This window comes from Arvicanthis niloticus, chromosome 4 (assembly GCF_011762505.2).
Source record: "Arvicanthis niloticus isolate mArvNil1 chromosome 4, mArvNil1.pat.X, whole genome shotgun sequence".
Taxonomy (NCBI): domain Eukaryota; kingdom Metazoa; phylum Chordata; class Mammalia; order Rodentia; family Muridae; genus Arvicanthis; species Arvicanthis niloticus.
In genome coordinates, this window is record NC_047661.1 from 87,874,690 (window position 1) to 87,894,639 (window position 19,950).

At 45.9% G+C, this 19,950-nt stretch overlaps 1 protein-coding gene across 1 annotated transcript in view; it reads left to right on the forward strand.

The window, feature by feature from the left end:
- Aknad1 (AKNA domain containing 1) overlaps positions 1–19,950 on the forward strand; it is a 37,808-nt gene that overhangs the window by 17,172 nt on the left and 686 nt on the right. The window contains exons 6-11 of the mRNA XM_034501065.2: positions 1,786–1,913; positions 9,822–9,919; positions 12,668–12,790; positions 12,877–12,984; positions 16,955–17,033; positions 19,464–19,593. Coding sequence (XP_034356956.1) covers positions 1,786–1,913; positions 9,822–9,919; positions 12,668–12,790; positions 12,877–12,984; positions 16,955–17,033; positions 19,464–19,593 — 666 coding nt within the window. The remainder of the gene's footprint in view (positions 1–1,785; positions 1,914–9,821; positions 9,920–12,667; positions 12,791–12,876; positions 12,985–16,954; positions 17,034–19,463; positions 19,594–19,950) is intronic.

Below are 19,950 nucleotides of genomic sequence, written 5' to 3' on the forward strand. Positions count from 1 at the left end.
TCAGGCTCTGGCAGAGCCTCTCAGGAGACAGCTATATCAGGGTCCTGTCAGCAAACACTTCTTGGCATCCACAATAGTGTCTGGGTTTGGTAACTGTATGTGGGATGGATCCCAGGTGGGGCAGTCTCTGGATGGCCTTTCCTTCAGTCTCTGCTCCACACTTTTGTCTCTGTATCTCCTCCCGTGGGTATTTTGTTCCCCCTTCTAAGAAGGACCAAAGTATCCACACTTTGGTCTTCCTTCTTTTTGAGTTTCATGGGGTTTGTAAATTGTGTCTTGGGTATAATTTTTGTTTGTTTGTTTGTTTGTTTGTTTTTAATAACAGGGTCCTACAATGTAGCCCAGGCTGTCCTAGAACTTACCACAAAGTCAAGGATATCCTCACACTTGCAGAGTGCAGGGATTGTAGACATGAGCTACGGCACCCAACTGAGCCTTTTGTTTTTCTAGCCTCAATTATCAGCACAATTCAGACTCCATTAACATTCTGAGAAACTGAGTCATGCAAATAATTGCCTTCAGTTGACTCTTTAGTTTTCTACAGTATTGAAGACCTGGCCTGAAGCAGAGATTCAAAATCTGAGTGAGGCTTTTTATCAGCTAAAGCCAAGATATCATGTAAACATAAATCCTGCATCAAAGCATGTCTGCTTCCTCCAAGGACCTGCTTCCTGGCAAAGTCTCGCTTATTTAAAGGGCAGCTTCAAAGGGTTGCCATTTCTGTGCCCCTAGTACCAAGCAGGATTCCTTGCTCCATCCTTTGTAGAATCTTATCCTGAGTCTGGCTTGAATCCTAATATCTATAGCTTGCATCCTAAATACCAGACATGGAGTGGGTTCTGCATATCAGAAACTCATATCTCAGTGCTGCCCAAGATGCCAATTCTGCTGGCATGGTACCCTGCTGGGCCTGAACTTGAGTTGGCTTCAGGTTCTCAGCATGATGTCCCACTGGGCCTGAACTTGAGACAGCTTTAGGGCAGTGGGAGGAGCCTGAATAAGCCCAGCCATTGCCCAACATGCCTGGATTTGCCTTTGCAACTTTGGTAGGTTCTCAGCAACTGTTAGGAAGTGATGACACTCGCAAGCCCAATGTGTATCCCTAAGAGAGAGTCTACTTATAACACTATTCATGGAGTAATTTGTTCATTCTTATAGCAATTGTTAAATGCTAGTCGCTTTTCGACGGATATAGGCTAGGGCCAAAAATCACCTGTCATGGAGATGCGTATACCTTTGTGAGGAAGAGTCATTCTAAGTGAACAGCATCAGAATGATTGCAGAACGATAAAGAGCTTCAAGGGGTAATAATAAATACGTTCTGCATGGCTCTGAAGCCAGACCACCTCAGTTCAAATATTCGTTTCACCATTTATCCGCTTTGTGATCTTGGGACAGTTACGCAACCTTTCTATGCCTCAGTTCCTTCCTCTGGAAAATGGGGATAATACTGCCTGCCTGGCAGGGTTGTTAGCACATTTAAATGAGTTAATGTATGAAAGGCACTTAAAACAGGGCAGGGATCCGGGTAAGCATATCAGTTGGGTGTTAGCTTGTCATGCCTATTAAGTAATGGAATATGACCAAAGCTAAGTGTGGGAGGCCAGTGTCCTAAGGGACAGATGGTAGCCAGGGGCATTTAAACTAAGTCCTGAGGTGAGTGAGACCTCAACTAGGTGAAGAGTCTAGGGCACGGGACAGGAAGTAAACGTACCTTGGAGTGTTTAGGTTCAGACTTCATTGAGTCACTCTATGCCTAATGGGTCCTTCTGTGTGTTTCTGCAGATGACCAAGGAGCATGCTGGCTGTCTTTCAGGGCCTTGGGGCTCACGAGATAGTGAGGTGACAGGGCTGCCAAGGGGAGGGCCACAGGAGGCCACCTCCAAGGAACTCAGTGAGCTGGCCCCGAAGATGTGAGTCTTCTCCCAATGTCCCCCACCACTTAGTATCAAGCCTGACATAGGACGGGGTCTGGGTGGGGGTCTATCTACATCTGGCCACACAGCCCAGAGGCAGAGGACAAGAGTCCCACACAGCAAAGAATGACAAAGGTCGAGTAGCTACAGGACATTCACACGATGTTGTCTCATAGGTAGCTTCTTCTACAGGCCAAGGAGCACTGAATTATATTCCTATGGGACTTCCAACAGCTGGAGAAGGAAATTCAGAATTAACATGCACGCTTCTTTTTCTTTGTTTTTTATTGAAAAACCAAAACCAAAACCAAACAGGGATTGAGAGATGGCTCAGTGGTTAAGAGCACTGGCTGTTCTTCGAGAGATACTGAGTTCAGTTCCCAACAACCACATGGTGACTTACAATCATCTGTAACTTACTAACATACATAAAACAAATAGATATTTAAAAAGTCCAAGGCAGGCCCAGTTTGTAGTGTGAGTTTTGGGCCAGCCAGGGCAACTTCATGAGCACCTGATTCAAGATGTTTAACAATTGGAAAAGACTGGGCACCGGGCGGTGGTGGCTCACGCCTTTCATCCCAGCACTTGGGAGGCAGAGGCAGGCGGATTTCTGAGTTCGAGGCTAGCCTGGTCTACAGAGTGAGTTCCAGGACAGCCAGGACTACACAGAGAAACCCTGTCTCGAAAAACCAAAAAAAAAAAAAAAAAAAAAAAAAAAAAAAAGAAAAGACTGGGCATGTGGTTTAGGACTGGAGCACAGAGTTAGCTTGCAAGGAGGCCCAGGTTCCACTCCCAGTGCTCAAATCCTCAAATCTCAAACCCTGTGGATGAATATGATGGTGGACACTGGTATTGTCAAGATCACCCAGCTCACTTGCTTTTCCTTTTCCTCTTCCTTCCTTCACATTCCTCTTTCTCCCTTTCTATCCTCTTCCTCTTCCTTTCTCCCTCCACTTTTTTGGTGTCTGGTTGGTTGGTTGCTTTTTGCTAGGCATTGATCCCCAGGGTCTCTGCATTCTAAATTCAGTTCACCACTGGGCCCAACCTCTGCCCCAGGCTCTAGACCTTGTAGGCAACCTGGTGTTAGAGGGAGATCTGCTGTAGCTGTTTCCCACCCTTTCAGTTCTGGAGAAACCTGAGGGTACCCGGATCTAGGCCAGGGCTTCCCAAGTTCTCTGTACCTCATCTTGTTGAAATGTGGGCATTGATTCAATAGGTCTGGTGTGAGCCCATGCCTCTATAGTTACAGCAAGCTCCCAGGTGGTACCAACTGTGCTGATTCCCATGGGGGGGTGGGGGTGACCATTTGAGTAGCGAAGGTCTATGCGTTATTTCCCTGTGAATGAATTGGAAATTCCTGGATTAAGTACCCTGGATCTGTATCATGGTTGGGTGTCTATTGCCATGATGAAGACGGTGATCAAAAGCAATGGGAGGAGGGGAGGGTTTGTTTCACTTCACAGTTCATCACTGAGGGAAGTCAGGGCAGGAGCAGATGCAGAGACCATGGAGGAATGGTGCTTACTAGCTTGCTCCTCATGGGCTACCCAGCCTCTACACACACACACACACACACACAATCCATGACACCACCTTCCCAGGGATGTGGGCTAGGCCCTCCCAAATCAATCTTAATCAAGAAAATGTTCTACCAGCTTGCCTGCAGGCCAGTCTGATGGCAGCATCTTCTTAATTTAGAGCCCCTCTTTCCATATGACTGTAATTTGTAACAAGTTGACAAAAATCAGCGAGCACTAATTAGAATAGGCAGAAAATAATAATAATAATAATAATAATAATAATAATAATAATAATAATACAATAATTGTGTTGATTGGGGGCCTGAGTTTGAAAAGACTTTTTGCTGAGGAGGAATACTTTAGAAAGGTGAGACATAACTGGGACAAATAACAAGAAATAAAACCCAGGTCTCCCAAATTGTTGGAGGACACCTCCCTCCTGCTACTGTGAATGTAGATTAGATGTCAAGTGCAGGGATGCCTCTGTAAGCATGGTGGTGATAAAAGAGAGGGAAATGGAAGGGGAAAAGATTATTTTTAAAATTATAAATATGAGACCTGACCCGGGTGTGGTAGTGCGTGTATACAAGCCCAACATTTGAGAGGTAGAGGCAGGAGGATCAGGAGATCAAGGCTAGCCTGAGACACATGAAACAGCCTGTCTCAAAAAACAACAAAGAAATAAATAATGTACTTATTACAGAAATAATCAGAAAACGAGAAAAGTATATATATATATATATATATATATATATATATATATATATATAAATAAAAAACAGCCAGGAAGAGCAACACATTCCTGTAATTTTAATACCTGGAACGCAAGGCAAGAGGATTGCTGTAAGTTTGGGGTTAGTCTGGTCTACACGGTGAGTTCCAAGCCAGCTAGGGACATACGGCAAGAACCTTTCTCAAAAATAAACCTCCCTGAGAAAAGTAAAGTCTGTATGGTCCAGCCTCCCAGCCTTTCCTCTCTGCATGTGCCCTTCACGTCACATGACTTTTGTCAGGAAGCATCAAGTTGTTTGCAAGCTTTTGTCCAGGGTTGACTAGTTTCCTGGAGCCACTTCTTAGCATTGTAGGGAATGGATCACAGTGCACACAGAACCTTCTCATGGAGCAAGTAGGTACCAGGTGCAGGACTCACCCCTACACCCAAATGTCGCTCTCCTGCCTCAGTCCGCCCAATTGTCTTTCCTTCCAATGGTTACTAAGCTGGGAAGTAAAACCTGGCATCTTCCCTTCATTTTTCGACTGTTTGTGAAGTTCACCAGTGTCCATTACTTTATTGACACCTTCTACTCACACCTTCTCTTGGACACCAAGCCAGCACCTCCATTTGTAACACCGAAACCTCAGTTATTGTTATTTTTTAAAAGGCAGATAGTTAAGAAAATAGGAGGAGTGTGTGATGCTGGTGTGAGGACGGTTATTCTGCTCAGCGCTCTGACAAGGACAGCACAATTGGAGTCAAGAGCACGTGCTCACGAGTCACACAGTGTCATGCAGTAAAGGGTCAGTCACAGCTCAGCAACTTGCCCTTCTGGGACCGACCTTGTGATGGTCTCTGTGTTAATTGTATTTATCACTAGAGCTGGAGTGCGGAGTCACAGAGAAGGCTTAAGAGAAGCGTCTGGAACACAGTGGGAAGTCAAACACTGTAGCTGTCTCCACAAAGGAAAAAAAAAATAACAACACTGGAGCCCTTCCAAAAAAAAGAAAAAATGAATGAGCAAACAGAACATGAACTAAAAAGCTGTAGGAAAGAAAAACAAAAAATAGCCACAAGGGAAATATTCACCTTCTTTGATGCTAGAAAAGACGCCAAGCAACATGATTTGTTTCCCCTGACCTCGTTAAGTGAGCAAAAACATTTTCGAGTGATAACTCTTGGCACGAGAAACGTGTGGTCAAGCTGAGCCACCCACGTCGTTGGCGGCTGTGTAATCCAATCGAGAAACTTGTAGAAAGCAATCTGGCAAAATGTGTCAGCACACAAGCACACTCAAAACCTTTGGCCCAGATGTTTCCTCAGGAAGTAATTCAGAAAGTGGAAAAACCTACATGGCCAGTAATTCTTGGGCCAGCATCATTCATAATGGTGGAAAAGGGACATTTATGTTCTGTTTACATGAAGGGTAAGGCCACAGCCAAACTACATGGCAGGGGCTTCATCCTGTTGTGCAGTTTTATGTGTGTAAGGTGTTTATGTGTGTTTCCAGCATTTAAGATACAAGTAGCCCCTAGATCTTGTATTAATTCCCATATGAATACATTTCTTTAGAAAATAAACTAAGAGCTGGAGTAGCCAGTGGTCAGACTGATTTAAAACTTACCTTCCAGAGGCTAGGAGATATCTCTGTGGGTAAAAGTTCTAATTATGTAAACCTGGTGACTCCAATTTGATTCCTGGAACCCATGTAAAAACACAGATGTAGTGACTTTCCTACAGAGAAATGGGTGGTAGAGACAAGAGAGTAGCCTGTGCAGGCTGGCTAGCCTGGTCTATACACAGGGCATCCACAGAAACAAGAGAGACCTGTCTCTGCAAGGTGGAAGGTGAGGAGGGACACTTGCAGCTTGTCTTCTGACCTCCACACACTCACTGTGGCATGTGACACACACACACACACACACACACACACACACACACACACACCTGTAAATACTAGAGATACAGACACCTGCAGCCATGCCATGCATTTGGTAGGGGTTTGGGGATTCAAACTCAGATCCTCATGCTTGTATTCTTACCCACTGAACCATCTCCCCGGCCCCAGGAAAGACTTTTGCTCACCACAGATAGTGGTGCAAGTGAGAGCTAGTCTTCAGCATGGCCAGAAATACCCAATGTTCAGCTGAAGATCACACTGCACGTGCTGAGGCGTATGCTTCCTTGGGATACACTCATCAGAATCACCTGGGAGACTTGAAAGCATGGCTCCTACAGAACTGGCCTCTCCTAGGAATGCTGACACAGTAGGTGGGGTGAGGTGTGTTCATTGTTTTAAAACTGCAAGGATTTTGATGCTCTCTGCAGCAAAGAACCAGCAATAATAGATTTTAAAGGTGAAGGAGTCCAGCCCCTTGATCCAGGCTTCAGTAGCTGACCAGTGGCTTGGTTTAGTTATCATCCATTCTCACTGGAATTATGAACTCACCACTGCCTCCCACCTATCCTCAAGAAGTCCCCACCCACCAAGGAGTGGGCACCAGAAAGCACAGTGTGGATGGTATGTCACCATCTTTGCATAGGCCTGCCTTCCTCGGGCATTGCTAAGATTCTTCTGAGCCACAAAGCGCCTGCAGCTCAGCATGCAGCTCAGACCTAGATGACCTGGCTATGTCAAGACCAGAGACAATTGCCAGGCAACTCTTACAGACAGGAAGCAGAGCCCAGGGAGACCCCGAGGAAGGAGCCCACACTTAGCTCTGGTGTCTCAATATGGACAGAATCTCTTCTGGCCTGGTTTATGAAAGGGAAGCTTCCTTCTTCCTTCAAAAATACTTTGAAATCTGGAGTACAGTTGAGAATACTTCCCTTCCCCCATGCTCTCCTTACTTTCAAATCCTCCACCCTCCACCCCAGGATGAACAGATTTGGGAAAGTTGTAGGGATTTTCTTTTGTTGCAAGAATGAAACAAATCTATGCTACAGCTCTACCCCAGAAGGAGGTTGGCCAGCCTTCCGGATCAGCAGGAGACCCTGTCTCAAGGCAATAAGGTGAACAGCAGTAGCCTCTGCTTACATATGCATGCATACACACACACACACACACACACACACACACACACTTTCCTATTGGGTCTCACTGGAAGCAAGCTCCATTCTTCTTCTCTGGGCAGAACTTTGAATTCCTAAGGAAGAAATCCTCCAGCATTACCAAGCTGTAAGTATAAAACCCTAAAGAGAAGTCAGTACCGCTTTGAAACACCCACTGGACAACAGCTGGCCTATGTGGGTGGTTTCTGGACACTTGTTTGTAGCTGTTATCAGTTAGGAGAGGCACCACCTCCTAGTGGTTTACCTCAGTTGCTTTACCTGGAAAGGTCAAGAGTCAAGGAGGGAGGAACTGTTTTGCAACCACTGTGTAAGTACATAAGGAGCTCTGATAAGAGTGGACGAGAAGGTGGAGGACCGTGGCTTCCTGTTAGAAAGCCGTAATCGACGGGAGCGACCTGTCATGAGTGCTTTATTAAGTTTCTGTCCCTAGGAACAGAAACAGAGTGGGGTTGAACTCCAGAGCCCCATGCGTTGCCTGGCATGGACTAGCAAGAGCTTCAAGCCTTTGGGTCTGATTGCAGCTCTGATCGCTCCCTGAAACATAGGGCATCACCAACCTTTCTCACCTGGGCAGCCCGGGCTTGTGATTTTTAGTGAATTGAATCAACTAGCAATCCAGATTTGGGAATCCTTAAAAAATTTTTTTTATTAGGCCTAATGAAATATTTTGACACTTATAAAAGATTTTGATTGCTGGGTGTGATGACACACCTTTAATCCTAGGAGAGGCAAGGAGAGCCCTGTGAGTTAGAGACCAGTTTGGTCTACATAGTTCCACAATGAGACTCTGACTCAAAAAAAAAAAAAAAAAATTGATTAAGAGTTAAAGTACCAATTGTTTCTTTTCCAAATTCCTAGTTTAAGTTAAAAAAAAAAAATCAGCCCCAGCTGGGACTAGTGTTTCAGAGTGAGTGTTTAAAAGGAGAAATTAGGGGGAAGAAAATGTAAAATCACACACGTGATGTCATGACTTCATTGCGGGAAGTCACTGTGTACAACATGACTCGGGAACTGGAATCATAACCTCCATAAATAATATTCCTGAGAAATTATTCACTGAAGAGAAAGCCGTGCAGTCTTCACAAAGTCCCCACTTACTGTCGTCAGCGGGTTGTCTTCTTTATGAAGTTTGCTGATACACCAACTGTAAATTGCTTAAATGCAAATGTAAATAATGTGCGTGTATCCTGATGGGATATGTTAATACACATCCCAAGTGCTGTTTCTGATGCAGGCCGTGGGACTGGAGAATGTTAGCTGCTTTGTCTAGCTGGAAAACGTCCTTCTCCAGTAGAATTGCTCTTGGCTCTTCTGTTTGGCCAGATCTGAGTGCGGAGAGAAGTCTAAAAGCAGCAGAGAAATGTAATCGATGCGTTGGCCTGGACTCACTTGAACAATATCCAAGCTTTCCACTCAGAGAGCAAGCAGATGTTCACAGGCCTCAGAGGCAGAGGGTGGAGACACAAAATGAGGTGTGAGGAAATACATGACTCAGGAGGAGGACATGTTTTTCCAAGAGTAGGAAAGGGCTGGAAAGTGTCAGGCTTTCCAGTCCTATCCCCAGAAACCCCAAATGGGGTCCTCTCTCCGAGCACCAGGCTTAGGCACAGCTGGAGGGAGGGAAATGTGTTTGCTCAGCAGTGCTGCAAATTCTTCAACCAGCCATGGGCAAACCTGTCCCATCTGCCCCATTATGTCCTAGACACCGTGGCTTTCACAATAGAAAGTACACTCTCTCTCCTCCAGGGCTGTTACTGTATCCCGGGGCTGAGCAAGAGAGTTGTTAAGAGCTGTTATTAATTAAAATTCTTTTGGAGAAGTTAGAATCTGTGTGGAGGGAGACTGAACTCACACTAGCCAGAGAAGTCTCCTAACAGTAGTTGTGTCTTTCTGATGCCCCCTGGTGGCCATATATTATTAAGTGAACGCTAGGCTCCCAGCCATTAGCCCCTCGGACAAAACCCACTTTGTTGGACTCTGTTTAGCTTGTACTTTGAGCAATGTAAACCGTTGTTAATCATGTATAGCGTGCCTTTTCCCCCAAACAAGAATTGTTCTGAGACAAGTGTGATGGCTTTACCTGAAGTCCCAGTACTGAAGGTTGGAGGCAGAAGTATTGGGGTTACAGGCCAGCTTGGATTAGTGTGAGATCTTGCCTGAAAAATAAAACCAACCAACCATCAAAAAAAATCCACAAAACACACACACAAAATTTTGATATAGCATTATGAAGAAGACACCAATTATTATAATTCTGTACTGTAAATTCCTTTTTAAAATGTGTATTCTTTTTACATTATAAAGTAGTGTGTGTGTGTGTGTGTGTGTGTGTGTGTGTGTGTGCGTGCGTGCGTGCGCACATGTAGGTAGGCATGTGTTGTGCCCTATATGTGGAGGTCAAAGGTCAACTTGTAGATGTCAGTTCTCTACCTACATGGTAGGTTCTGAGGATCAAACTTAAGCCACCAGGCTTGGTGGCAATTTCACCCACTGAACTATCTCACCAGCCTGGAGAATACCAGAGAAATGTAAGTCTTCAGTTTGCCCACACTAGTGCTACATTTTTTAGACCTTATTTATTTATTTATTTTTAAGAAAGCAGAAAATGGAGAAAAGGGGCCACAGAAGGACCAACTATGGGAAGTTTTCTAGTAGCATCCATGAAAAAACACCGCCCCAAGATTTGCCTCTCGGTAAGTTGGAGGGGGTTGGGTGTACATAGTTGTTAGTGATCCTTCTCTGTTGGATGTGCTCACAATGAGTCCCAGCTTGCCATCTGCCATTGTGATAGCGTGACATTTGACTAGGGTGGTGTTTGTTTCCCTTTTTCCAAACATGAAGAACTAGTAATGGGCTGTTTACAGAGTGGTTAAGCAGAGTAAAGTGCCAATACATGCTTCTAGACTATGCCCGGTGCCATGCTCTGAGCTGGACCCATAACTGCACCTGGTGAGGTGACCAGCCTTGTGGAAGGAGCTGTGACTCATCCCCGTGCATTGCACAGAGACAAAGAGGGCATCGTGAGTATGTGAGACTCAGCGACATTAGTCATAGGAGCCTTGCTCTGTAGACAGTTTAAAGCTGAGAAACATACCCTGGCCAAACCGCTGAGGGTGATAGAAAGGTGACCCAGAGGCCTGCCTGTGCAGGCAGCTCCTCAGCTTGCCAGCATCCGTTCCTCATAGCTGAGCTGGAAGTGCAGACCGGAGAGCTGATGTGCACGCTCCCTGTGCCCAGAGCCTTAAGGGCACTCAGCATCCTGTTAGCTCCCACTTGGTTATGAATTGGCCTCTCCAGGGATGGTATATTCTCAAACAGGAGCTTTGGAAGACTGGAAAGATGTCTCAGCGGTGATGAATCTTGGTCTTGCAGAGGATTAGGGTTCGGTTCCCAGCACCCAACTTCGGGAGGCTGACCGGAAATCTAAAGTCCTGTTCTGGTCTCCATGCACATGTGCACACACTGTCCCCAAACTCCTGGCCTCTCCTGCTTCAGTTAGGCCGTTAGGATGATGGGCAGGTGGCACGTGTCCACTTCTTGTTGCTGTCATTGTTGGCACAGAGGCTTGAACTCAGAGCTTCACACATGCTAAGCGGGTGCTCTGCCACTGACCTTAGTATTTTTAAATAAAGTAATCAAGTTTTTGTAATGTCTCAATTTAAAGTTTAAAAAAAATCCTCAGAACTGTTCATTTAGCCCGAGGAAGATCTGGATACTGATGTTTTATTCTTTACATATCAAGATACCTTCTCAAGTCTATCTGCAGCTGGGACTAAATATTCTGCGGTGATTTCTTATTGGGGAAGGCTTTTTGTTTTTTGAGACATGGTCTCATATGGCCCAGGCTGGCCTCAAAGTTTCTGTGTAGCTGAGGTCAGCCTTGAACTCCTGATCCTCCTGCCTCTGCCTCCCAAGTGGTAGTATTATGGGCTTTAGCAGCCATGCTACCTTTATGGCATATTAAATGATTTATGTTCTTATATGTAGATTAAAAAAACAGATGAACACAGTTGTTTTTAAAGATACATTTATTTATTTGAGGCATGCCATTCTATACAGCCCTGGCTACCCTGGAACTTATTATGTAGACGAGGCTGGCCTTAAACTCACAGACGTCTGTCTACCTCTGCCTCCTAAGTGCTGAGATTAAAAGCGTGCACCACCATGCCTGACTTACTTCTTTTCATGTGTATGAGTGTTTGACTGTGTGCATATACCCACTACATACATAGCTCATGGTGGTGGAAGCCAGGAGAGGGCATAAGATCCCTTGGAACTGGAGTAACAGACAGTGGCAAGTCCTATTTGGATCTGGGAGCCGAACACCCTTCCGTGAGAACAGCAAATGCTCTTAACTTCTGAATTATCTCTCCATCCCCTCGAGTCCTTGAAGTTACTGCAAAGGGCATCGACATAGTGTCTTTTCATTATTATAACACCTTTGTAAGACGGGAGTCATATTTATTTTACAGGTAAGGAAATACAACTCAGAGAAATTAACTGGGCCAAAGACCTGCTGTATTAGTTCCCTCCCACTTGATAACAATGTACCCCAGAATCTAATGACTCAAAATAGTAACCATCATTACCTGGCAGTTTCTGTGGCTCTGGTATTTGGGAACAAGTGGAGGCTTCAGGCAGAGTTCCCTAGAAGGATGTCTGTCAGGGCTGAGATTGCCTGAAGGTCTCACTAGGGACCAGAGGATCTGGGTCCAGAAAGGGTCACTCACATGGTCCTTGACGGGGAAGCTCAATGGAGTCTCCAATAGGCCATTCTGATTGTCACTGATATTTGTCGGCTTCCTCACAAGCAAGGATGAGGAAGGGGGAGAGGCATTAGACTGTCGTTGCTGCTTTATTTTGTTAGACACAAACCCATACTCAAGGGTTCAGACCAACACCTTCCTTTTCCCTGTAGGGCTGCGATGGAACCCAGGGCATTGTGTATGCCAGGCAAACGTTCTACTGTCAAACCCTAGCCCAGGTGCCATCTTTCAAAGCGAGGATTGGCTGGGGGGTGGCGGTGCACACCTTTAATCCCAGCACTTGGAAGGCAGAGGCAGGTGGATCTCTGTGAGTTTGAGGCCAGCCTGGTCTACAGGGTGAGTTTCTGGACATCCAGGGCTATGTAGGGAGAGCCTGCTTCAATAGATAGATAGATAGATAGATAGATAGATAGATAGATAGATAGATAAAAGATATGAAAGAATCAATGTTCAGCCATCACAGCTAGAAAGTGGCAGAGCCAGGGTTAACCCTAGGTCTTCACACTCACCCCATCTGTAATTCCTGCTTTCATGCTCCTCTGCCTGGCCTGCCCTTCTAAACACCCTGGTCTTCCTTGGCATTGTCACAGCCACAGTGTGCCCCACACTGGCACCCTACTCTCCACACTTCACATGACTGTGCTGAACACACCTACACTCTGGGTACCTTTTTAGGTTCTGATTCAGGGCCTAGCTTCTGTCCTGATCCTGGCACTGAGCTACAGAGTAACAAATGTGAGGCCTACGGAAGCAAGACCCGGAACTCCCAGAGAGTCTGTGAGGAAGACCCACCGAAAGGTGAGAGGGCTTGACTCCAGGAGGGGTAGGTAGAGTCAGTCATCCTTCCCAGACAAGGGGCTGCATCTTCAACCTTTTCCTTTTAGAATTTTATTATAGATATGACACTCCAGGACAAGATGGCTTAAATCACAGTGGAGGATATACCTTTGTCCACTCTCATTTCTTACATGAAAATAAAATCTCTTCATCTTGTAAGTACATCTCCTGTATGACCCTGTCTGGGTCAATAACCACATTTCCTGGCCCTCTCTAGATGGGTGCCTGGGTCTCCTGCTCCTACTAGATACTTCCAAATTCAGGTCTGCATGGGGGTGGTAAAGAGGCTGAGCAGGGGCTGGGGACTGGCGAATGCTATCAGTGCTGTGGAGATTGTGAAGTTAGAGGTGCTGTCCCAGGCAAGTTAGCGGCAAACGAGCACTTCGAACCAGCGAATGGCTGACTCCATCTCTCCCTACTCAGTGTCCAGAGTGCATTCCTTAGGCATGCTGTTGTTAATTTCCAATGTAAACATTTGCAATCTTTGGGAAAAAAATGGAAAGTCCACATTTATTTATAAAGATGACTAAGGCACAGCACATCCCTCCCAAGATGTTTCTAATTGAAAGGGAGTTGGACCCAGGAAAGGAAAGCTCAAAGCAAACGTGGTACTAAAAGCAAGGCCCAAGGATGCTATGGGGACAAGAGCCAGGGAGGAGCTACATCCTGTTTCACTCGGCCGCTGGCCACGCCCACCTCTCTGACTGAGAAGTCCTTCCCTCCAGTCCTCTAGAATTCTTCCTCTCTGAGGTAAGCACCAGGCAGAATGTTTCTCACTTTTCACAACTGCCAATGCCTGAGATCAAAGGATGCCACTTATGTGACTGAGTCAGGCTCCTCTCCCACCTCCCCAGCTGACAAATCCTCGATTGGACATATTCTCCTGAAGTGAGTCACTATGATTCTGCAGAAGGCCCATAGTGGATTTCTCTACTATCTTCTTGGTCTTTGGGCCTCTCTTCCTCCTCTACGTGCCCTCCTCTTCTTATCCCCCTAATACCCTCCCCCTTTCTTCTCCTTCTTCTCCTTCTTCTGCTTCTTCTCCTTCTTCTTCTATTTCTTCTTCCTCTTCCTCCTCTTCCCCTCCTCCTTCTTCTCTTTTTCTTCCTTCTCCTTCTCTGTTTCCTCCTCCTCCTTCTTCATCTTCTTCTTCTCCTTCTTTTCCTCCTCCTCTTCCTCCTCCTCTTCCTCCTCTCCTCCTTCTCCTTTTCTTCTCCTTCTCCTCCTCCTCTTCATCCTCTTCCTCCTCTTCCTCCTCCTCTTCTTTCCTCCTTCTACTTTTCTCTTCCTTCTCTTCCTCCTCCTCCTCTTCCTCTTCCTCCTCCTTTTTCTCCTTCTCTTTTTGGTACAAGGAATGGAATGTGAAGCCTCACACAAGTAAGGCAACTGCTCCATTACTGAACTACATCCCAGCCCTGGACTTCTAATACATGTATGAGAAATGCCAGAGACTCTCTGAAGTGGGATCCTGAACTCCCTTGGGAGACATATAGTGGCTTAGGTAGATACCACGAGAAGGCATCTTTCCTTCAGTCTTGGAAAAGAACCTTCAGTAAAGGGAGCTGATGGAAACACCTATCACGCTTCTCTGAAAGACAATGTAATCTGTCTGGTGGAGCCCTGCAGTATGGTCTAGAACTGAATCCCATGGCACCGAGCTCATTTCAGATTTGTATTTCTATTTCCAGTAAACTCCAAGCAACATTTAGAGACAACTGCCAATTGAGATTGAACCCATTAGCATCTGTGTTCATGACCCAACATTAACCAGCAGAGGAATGGTCTCTGCTGATTGTTGTTGTCTGGTAGAAAGGAGCAGAGCCTCTCTCTGAGACACCAGGGACTTAGGGCAGAGTGGGAAGGGAGGAGGGAGGAAAAAGAGGAATGAGGAAGGGGAAGGGGAAGGGGAAGGGGAAGGGGAAGGGGAAGGGGAAGGGGAAGGGGAAGGGGAAGGGGAAGGGGTGTCCTTGGCAACTGAAATGTTACTTAACACAGTCATGTTATTCCTGACAGAAACAACTCAAGGGAGGATTGTTGTGGCTCATGGGCTGAAAGGGTACAGTGGCAAGAGCATGATGGTAGGGGTGGGAGGAGGCTGATTGTGTCTTTCATAGTCAGAAAACAGAGCGCTGGCTGGAAGCGGAGTCAGTCCATAACTCATAATACTTGCCCTCCAGTGCTCTACTTCCTCCAGTTAAGTCCTGCCTCCACCCAAAACTTCTCCAGTTCTTGAATTATTTCCATCAGCTGGCAACCAAGCGTTCAAATGTGCAAAGAGGGTTAGGAGTGGAAGTGGTTGTGCATTTCATATACACTCTGTAACAGACACAGTGCAGACCCCCCATATACACTCTGTAACAGTGCAGACCCCCATATACACTCTGTAACAGACAGTGCAGACCCCCCATATACACTCTGTAACAGTGCAGACCCCCCATATACACTCTGTAACAGACACAGTGCAGACCCCCCATATACACTCTGTAACAGACACAGTGCAGACTCCCCCATATACACTCTGTAACAGACACAGTGCAGACCCCCCATATACACTCTGTAACAGACACAGTGCAGACCCCCCATATACACTCTGTAACAGACACAGTGCAGACCCCCCCATATACACTCTGTAACAGACACAGTGCAGACCCCCCCATATACACTCTGTAACAGACACAGTGCAGACCCCCCCATATACACTCTGTAACAGACACAGTGCAGACCCCCCATATACACTCTGTAACAGACACAGTGCAGACCCCCCCCATATACACTCTGTAACAGACACAGTGCAGACCCCCCATATACACTCTGTAACAGACACAGTGCAGACCCCCCCCCATATACACTCTGTAACAGACACAGTGCAGACCCCCCATATACACTCTGTAACAGTGCAGACCCCCCATATACACTCTGTAACAGACACAGTGCAGACCCCCCATATACACTCTGTAACAGTGCAGAGCCCCCATATATACTCTGTAACAGACAGTGCAGACCCCCCATATACACTCTGTAACAGACAGTGCAGACCTTCCCCCCCCCACACACATCTCTTCCTTTCCTTGGCTGTTTCCTTGGTTTCCATGGTAACATTCCATGTTTCTTTTCATCATTTAGTTTCTTTTCTGAAATTAGTTTCTGTCTCCTAAAATCCTGGCTGCTAAAGTCCGTGAAGAGTCTAGCTTGGGTTTCACCTTTTGGAAGCGGTACCCTCCCTACGCTTACCAGACGAAGTAGTGGCCCACAGCTGAAAAAAAATGCCTGGCCACATAATAAGTACCCAGGGAATATAAATTCCTGTCTTTTACCTGCTAATAAATAAATAAATAAATAAATAAATAAATAATATCTACAAGTAAATTAAATATAAATAAATATTTATATATTTTTATAATATATAAAATATAATTTATATAAATATAAAATACATAAATATTTATTTATTTTGTATTTTGAGGCAGGGTCTCCTTCTTTCCAGCCCAGGCTAGCCTGGGCTTATGGCAACTCCCCTGCCTCAGTCTCCTGAGCTCTACTTGAGTTGTATGCCAGAGTTTCCGTTGGTCATCATGGCTCACATCTGGAATAGTAACAGGCAAGAGTACTGCTGTGAGTTCAAGGCCAGCCTGGGAGACAGTAAGACCGTCTCAACAAACCAGAAACAGGGCCACTACGGTGGCTCAGCTGGCGAAGGTCCCTGCTGGTGTGAGTTCAGTGCCAGAGACTCGTGGTGGAGAGAACCCACTCCTGCCAGTGTCCCCTGATCTGCACATGAGCACAGTGGTGTGTGTGCCCTGCACATGATCAGGCAATGAACGAAATACAAACTTAAAGTTGAGTTTCTTTTCATGAATTCCGAGTTCTTGAAAGAAAATTCTGTTTTCTGTGTTCCTTAATGCTGTTGCTTACACAGTTGTTACATTTTTATGAACTACTTTATCCATACTGCAAAGTTGAGGAAGACGTCCCCACCATTTGGAGGTATCTGGCTTTATTGTTTTTGGTCGGATCTCACTCCTGTTGCCCCTGGAACTTGCAGTATGTACCAGGCTGGCCCCCACTTCAAAGATGGGTCAAGGCCATTTTGATACTCTGAATTTAACCACAGCTAACATTTTTCAGCTTGTTCAAAAGCAAAATGGATCTGGCCCTGGAGAGTGAACTCAGAACCCTTTCAAGATGAGCATGATCCGGCGGCAGGGTGAGTGTTTTTATCATTACTAAGAACAGAATCAGAGCCAGGTGTGACAGCTCTCGCCCATCTTCTCTAACAAGATGGCCATCTTGAGAGGTCAAGGCAGGAGGCCAGCCAAAAGTTGAAGTCTAGACTGGGCTACATGGCGAGTTTGAGGCCAGTGGGGTACAGAATAAGACTCTGTACAAAAAATCACACACACACACACACACACACACACACACACACACACACACACTCGAGTTTCATTACCCAGGTGCATACACTATACAACTTTACTACCTAGACAGGATACTTGTCCTGGGCTGCTACTGGTAGGGCTGAAATTCAAGCCTAGACCTATCTGGTGTTTCTTTAATCATTGACTTGTTAGTTCAGCCAATGTCTACATGCCCATGGCAGGACTCTGTGCTCGGTGTGGAGGCCGAGACAACAGCAGTTGCCCTGAGCTCTGTTTTCTGATGGCGGAGCTGAGTGTCAGAAGGGAGCACGTGGATCACTGCTGACCTTATTTGGTTTAAGAACCTGAGCTCAAAGGCAAAGTATGAATGACTTATCACAGGACGTCAGGAGAAATGTGAAGAACTCTAGATTAAGGCTTTCTGAGAAGAAAAGGCCTTTGGGCAAGTTCAGGAACCGCTCAGCGTGCCAGGAGCCCAAAGGGAGTGGCAGGGGCAAGAAGAAGCAGGCGAAGGCAGGTCTTCAGAGTCTTCAGAACGACGGGAAGCCAAGAGACTTTAAAATAGGGACTTTTATAGAATTGTAAGAGATCACTGTAATGGTCAAGCATAGTGGCTTGCATCTGTAGTCCCAGCATTCAGAAGGCTTAGGTAGGAGTTCTGGGCTAGCTGGAGACAGTCTCATAAAACAAAACAAAACAAAACAAAACAAAACAAAACAAAACAAAACATCACTGCAGCTAGTGAGAAATAAGAAGTGGGTTAGGAGAGTGGAGACTAGAGCCAGAGGCCAAACAAGGCAGCAATGGGAGAGTCTCCTGGGGTCTTGGAAGGCTGGCTCAGGGTGATGCTGAGAAGCTGTGTGTTGGGAGTTTAAGACAGAACCAACAACAGGGTGGAGTGGCAATGGTCCAGGCTATTCACCCAGACAAATTCAAGCCTGAGCCTGCTACCCAGAAAAGTACAGTGATTTAAAATATAATATTTGAACTCAGGCATAGCATGGATCTCCTGTAATCAGAGCTCTGAGGCGAGGCAAGAGAACGGGCAAGTTTAAGGCAAGCTTGGACGACAGAGCAAGAGAGGGCAGACGGCTGTGTAAGGTGACTGCCTCGGGCTGGAGGGATGGCTCGGCAGTTAAGAGCACAGACTGCTCTTCCAGAGGTCCCGAGTTCAATTCCCAGCAACCACATGGTGGCTCACAACCATCTCTAGTGGGATCTTCTGGTGTGTCTGAAGATAGCTACAGCATACTCATAATAAATAAATAAATAAATAAATAAATAAATAACTCTTTTTTTTTTTTTTAAAAAGTGACTACCTCACAAAACAAAATGCCAAAACGAAGGGCTGAAGTCTGATTCCCAGCACCCAGGTGGCTCACATATGCCTGAAACTTTAGCTTGAGGGTTCTCTTCTGGCACACATACACACACATTGTCTGTCTGTCTGTCTCTCTTTCTCTCATACACACAAATAAATAAATCATAAAAAATAGAGACAAGTCAACAAAAGAATGTAGTTTTTGGAGATGTCTTGGGTTTATGTCATATCTCTGTCCTTGGAAAGGCGACTTACCCTCTCCGAGCAGGAGGCTCCATACACAGGAGGCTCCATACACAGGAGGTTATAGTACAGACCTTCTACAGGCAAGTACTTTTGGCAGCTCCTCTTCATATAGATTAAGGGAACAGTTCAGCAGAGATATGCAGTAGTCAGCCTGAATCCAGTGTCCCTGCACCACACCCAGCATATGACAGATGTAGGACAGTAAGTAGCCTAGAGGGGACCATTGACTTAAGAGTCGCTGCTTTCATTCGCTCACTGCCTTGCCATGCGTGGTCACTGGTGCTTGGATGAACTCAAGCCAAGGTATTATTGTTGGCATTTGTGTGCATTTGTCTTATAAACATGCAGGGTAAAAGGTTGGCCCCCAAAAGAATAACAAGTGAAGAAGAATCTCTTTGGAGTCTTGTCTCTTTCTGTTCTGGAGAAACGAAACAAAACAAAACAAAACAACAAACAAAAAAGTGGTTCTGGAAGAACAGACCTCATTGGCTATAGCAACCACTTTTTCTTGAAGCTCAGCTGTGGTCCCATGGGTCTGTGAAGGTAGGGTCCCTATAGACAGACACACATGCATGCACACATACATGCACGCACACATGCATACAGCCTTCATGGAGCCTAGAGGGAGAACATGCATGTGGGGGGAGGGATGCTATATATAGGTTAACAATATGCTTTTGTCTTCCAGAAAACATTCCAAGACATCCCTGACCTCTACCTCAGACCTTGCGCCACCCCCGCCCCACCTCTGCTTCAGCAGGATTCCTAGAATCCAGTCCTTATGTTCCAGTAGCAGCATGGAGGAAGTGGAATCTAAGGTGAGGACCGAGAGTGTCCTTGCAGCTCAGGCACCTGGCCTTGATGAGCACAGAACAGCTAGCTTTCAAGCCATAGTACGGATCTTCAGAAAACGTTCTGCTAAGAACAATTTCTGCTCAGTGCTAACCTAAAAATGCAGGGCCTCAACAACAGCCACATGGTTTGTATTATTCCTAAACTGGATCCAAAGGAAACTTCCCAGAGAAAGCGTTTGGTGGGTGGTACCTCCTCTGCAGGATTCCCCTGGCCCAGGCTTGAAGGCTCCAGTCTGTTCCAGTGACTGTCGTTAGGGGTACCACCTATGTTCAGACTGGTAACACCAACCTTGGGTTACTCTCATATGCATGTGCAGTATC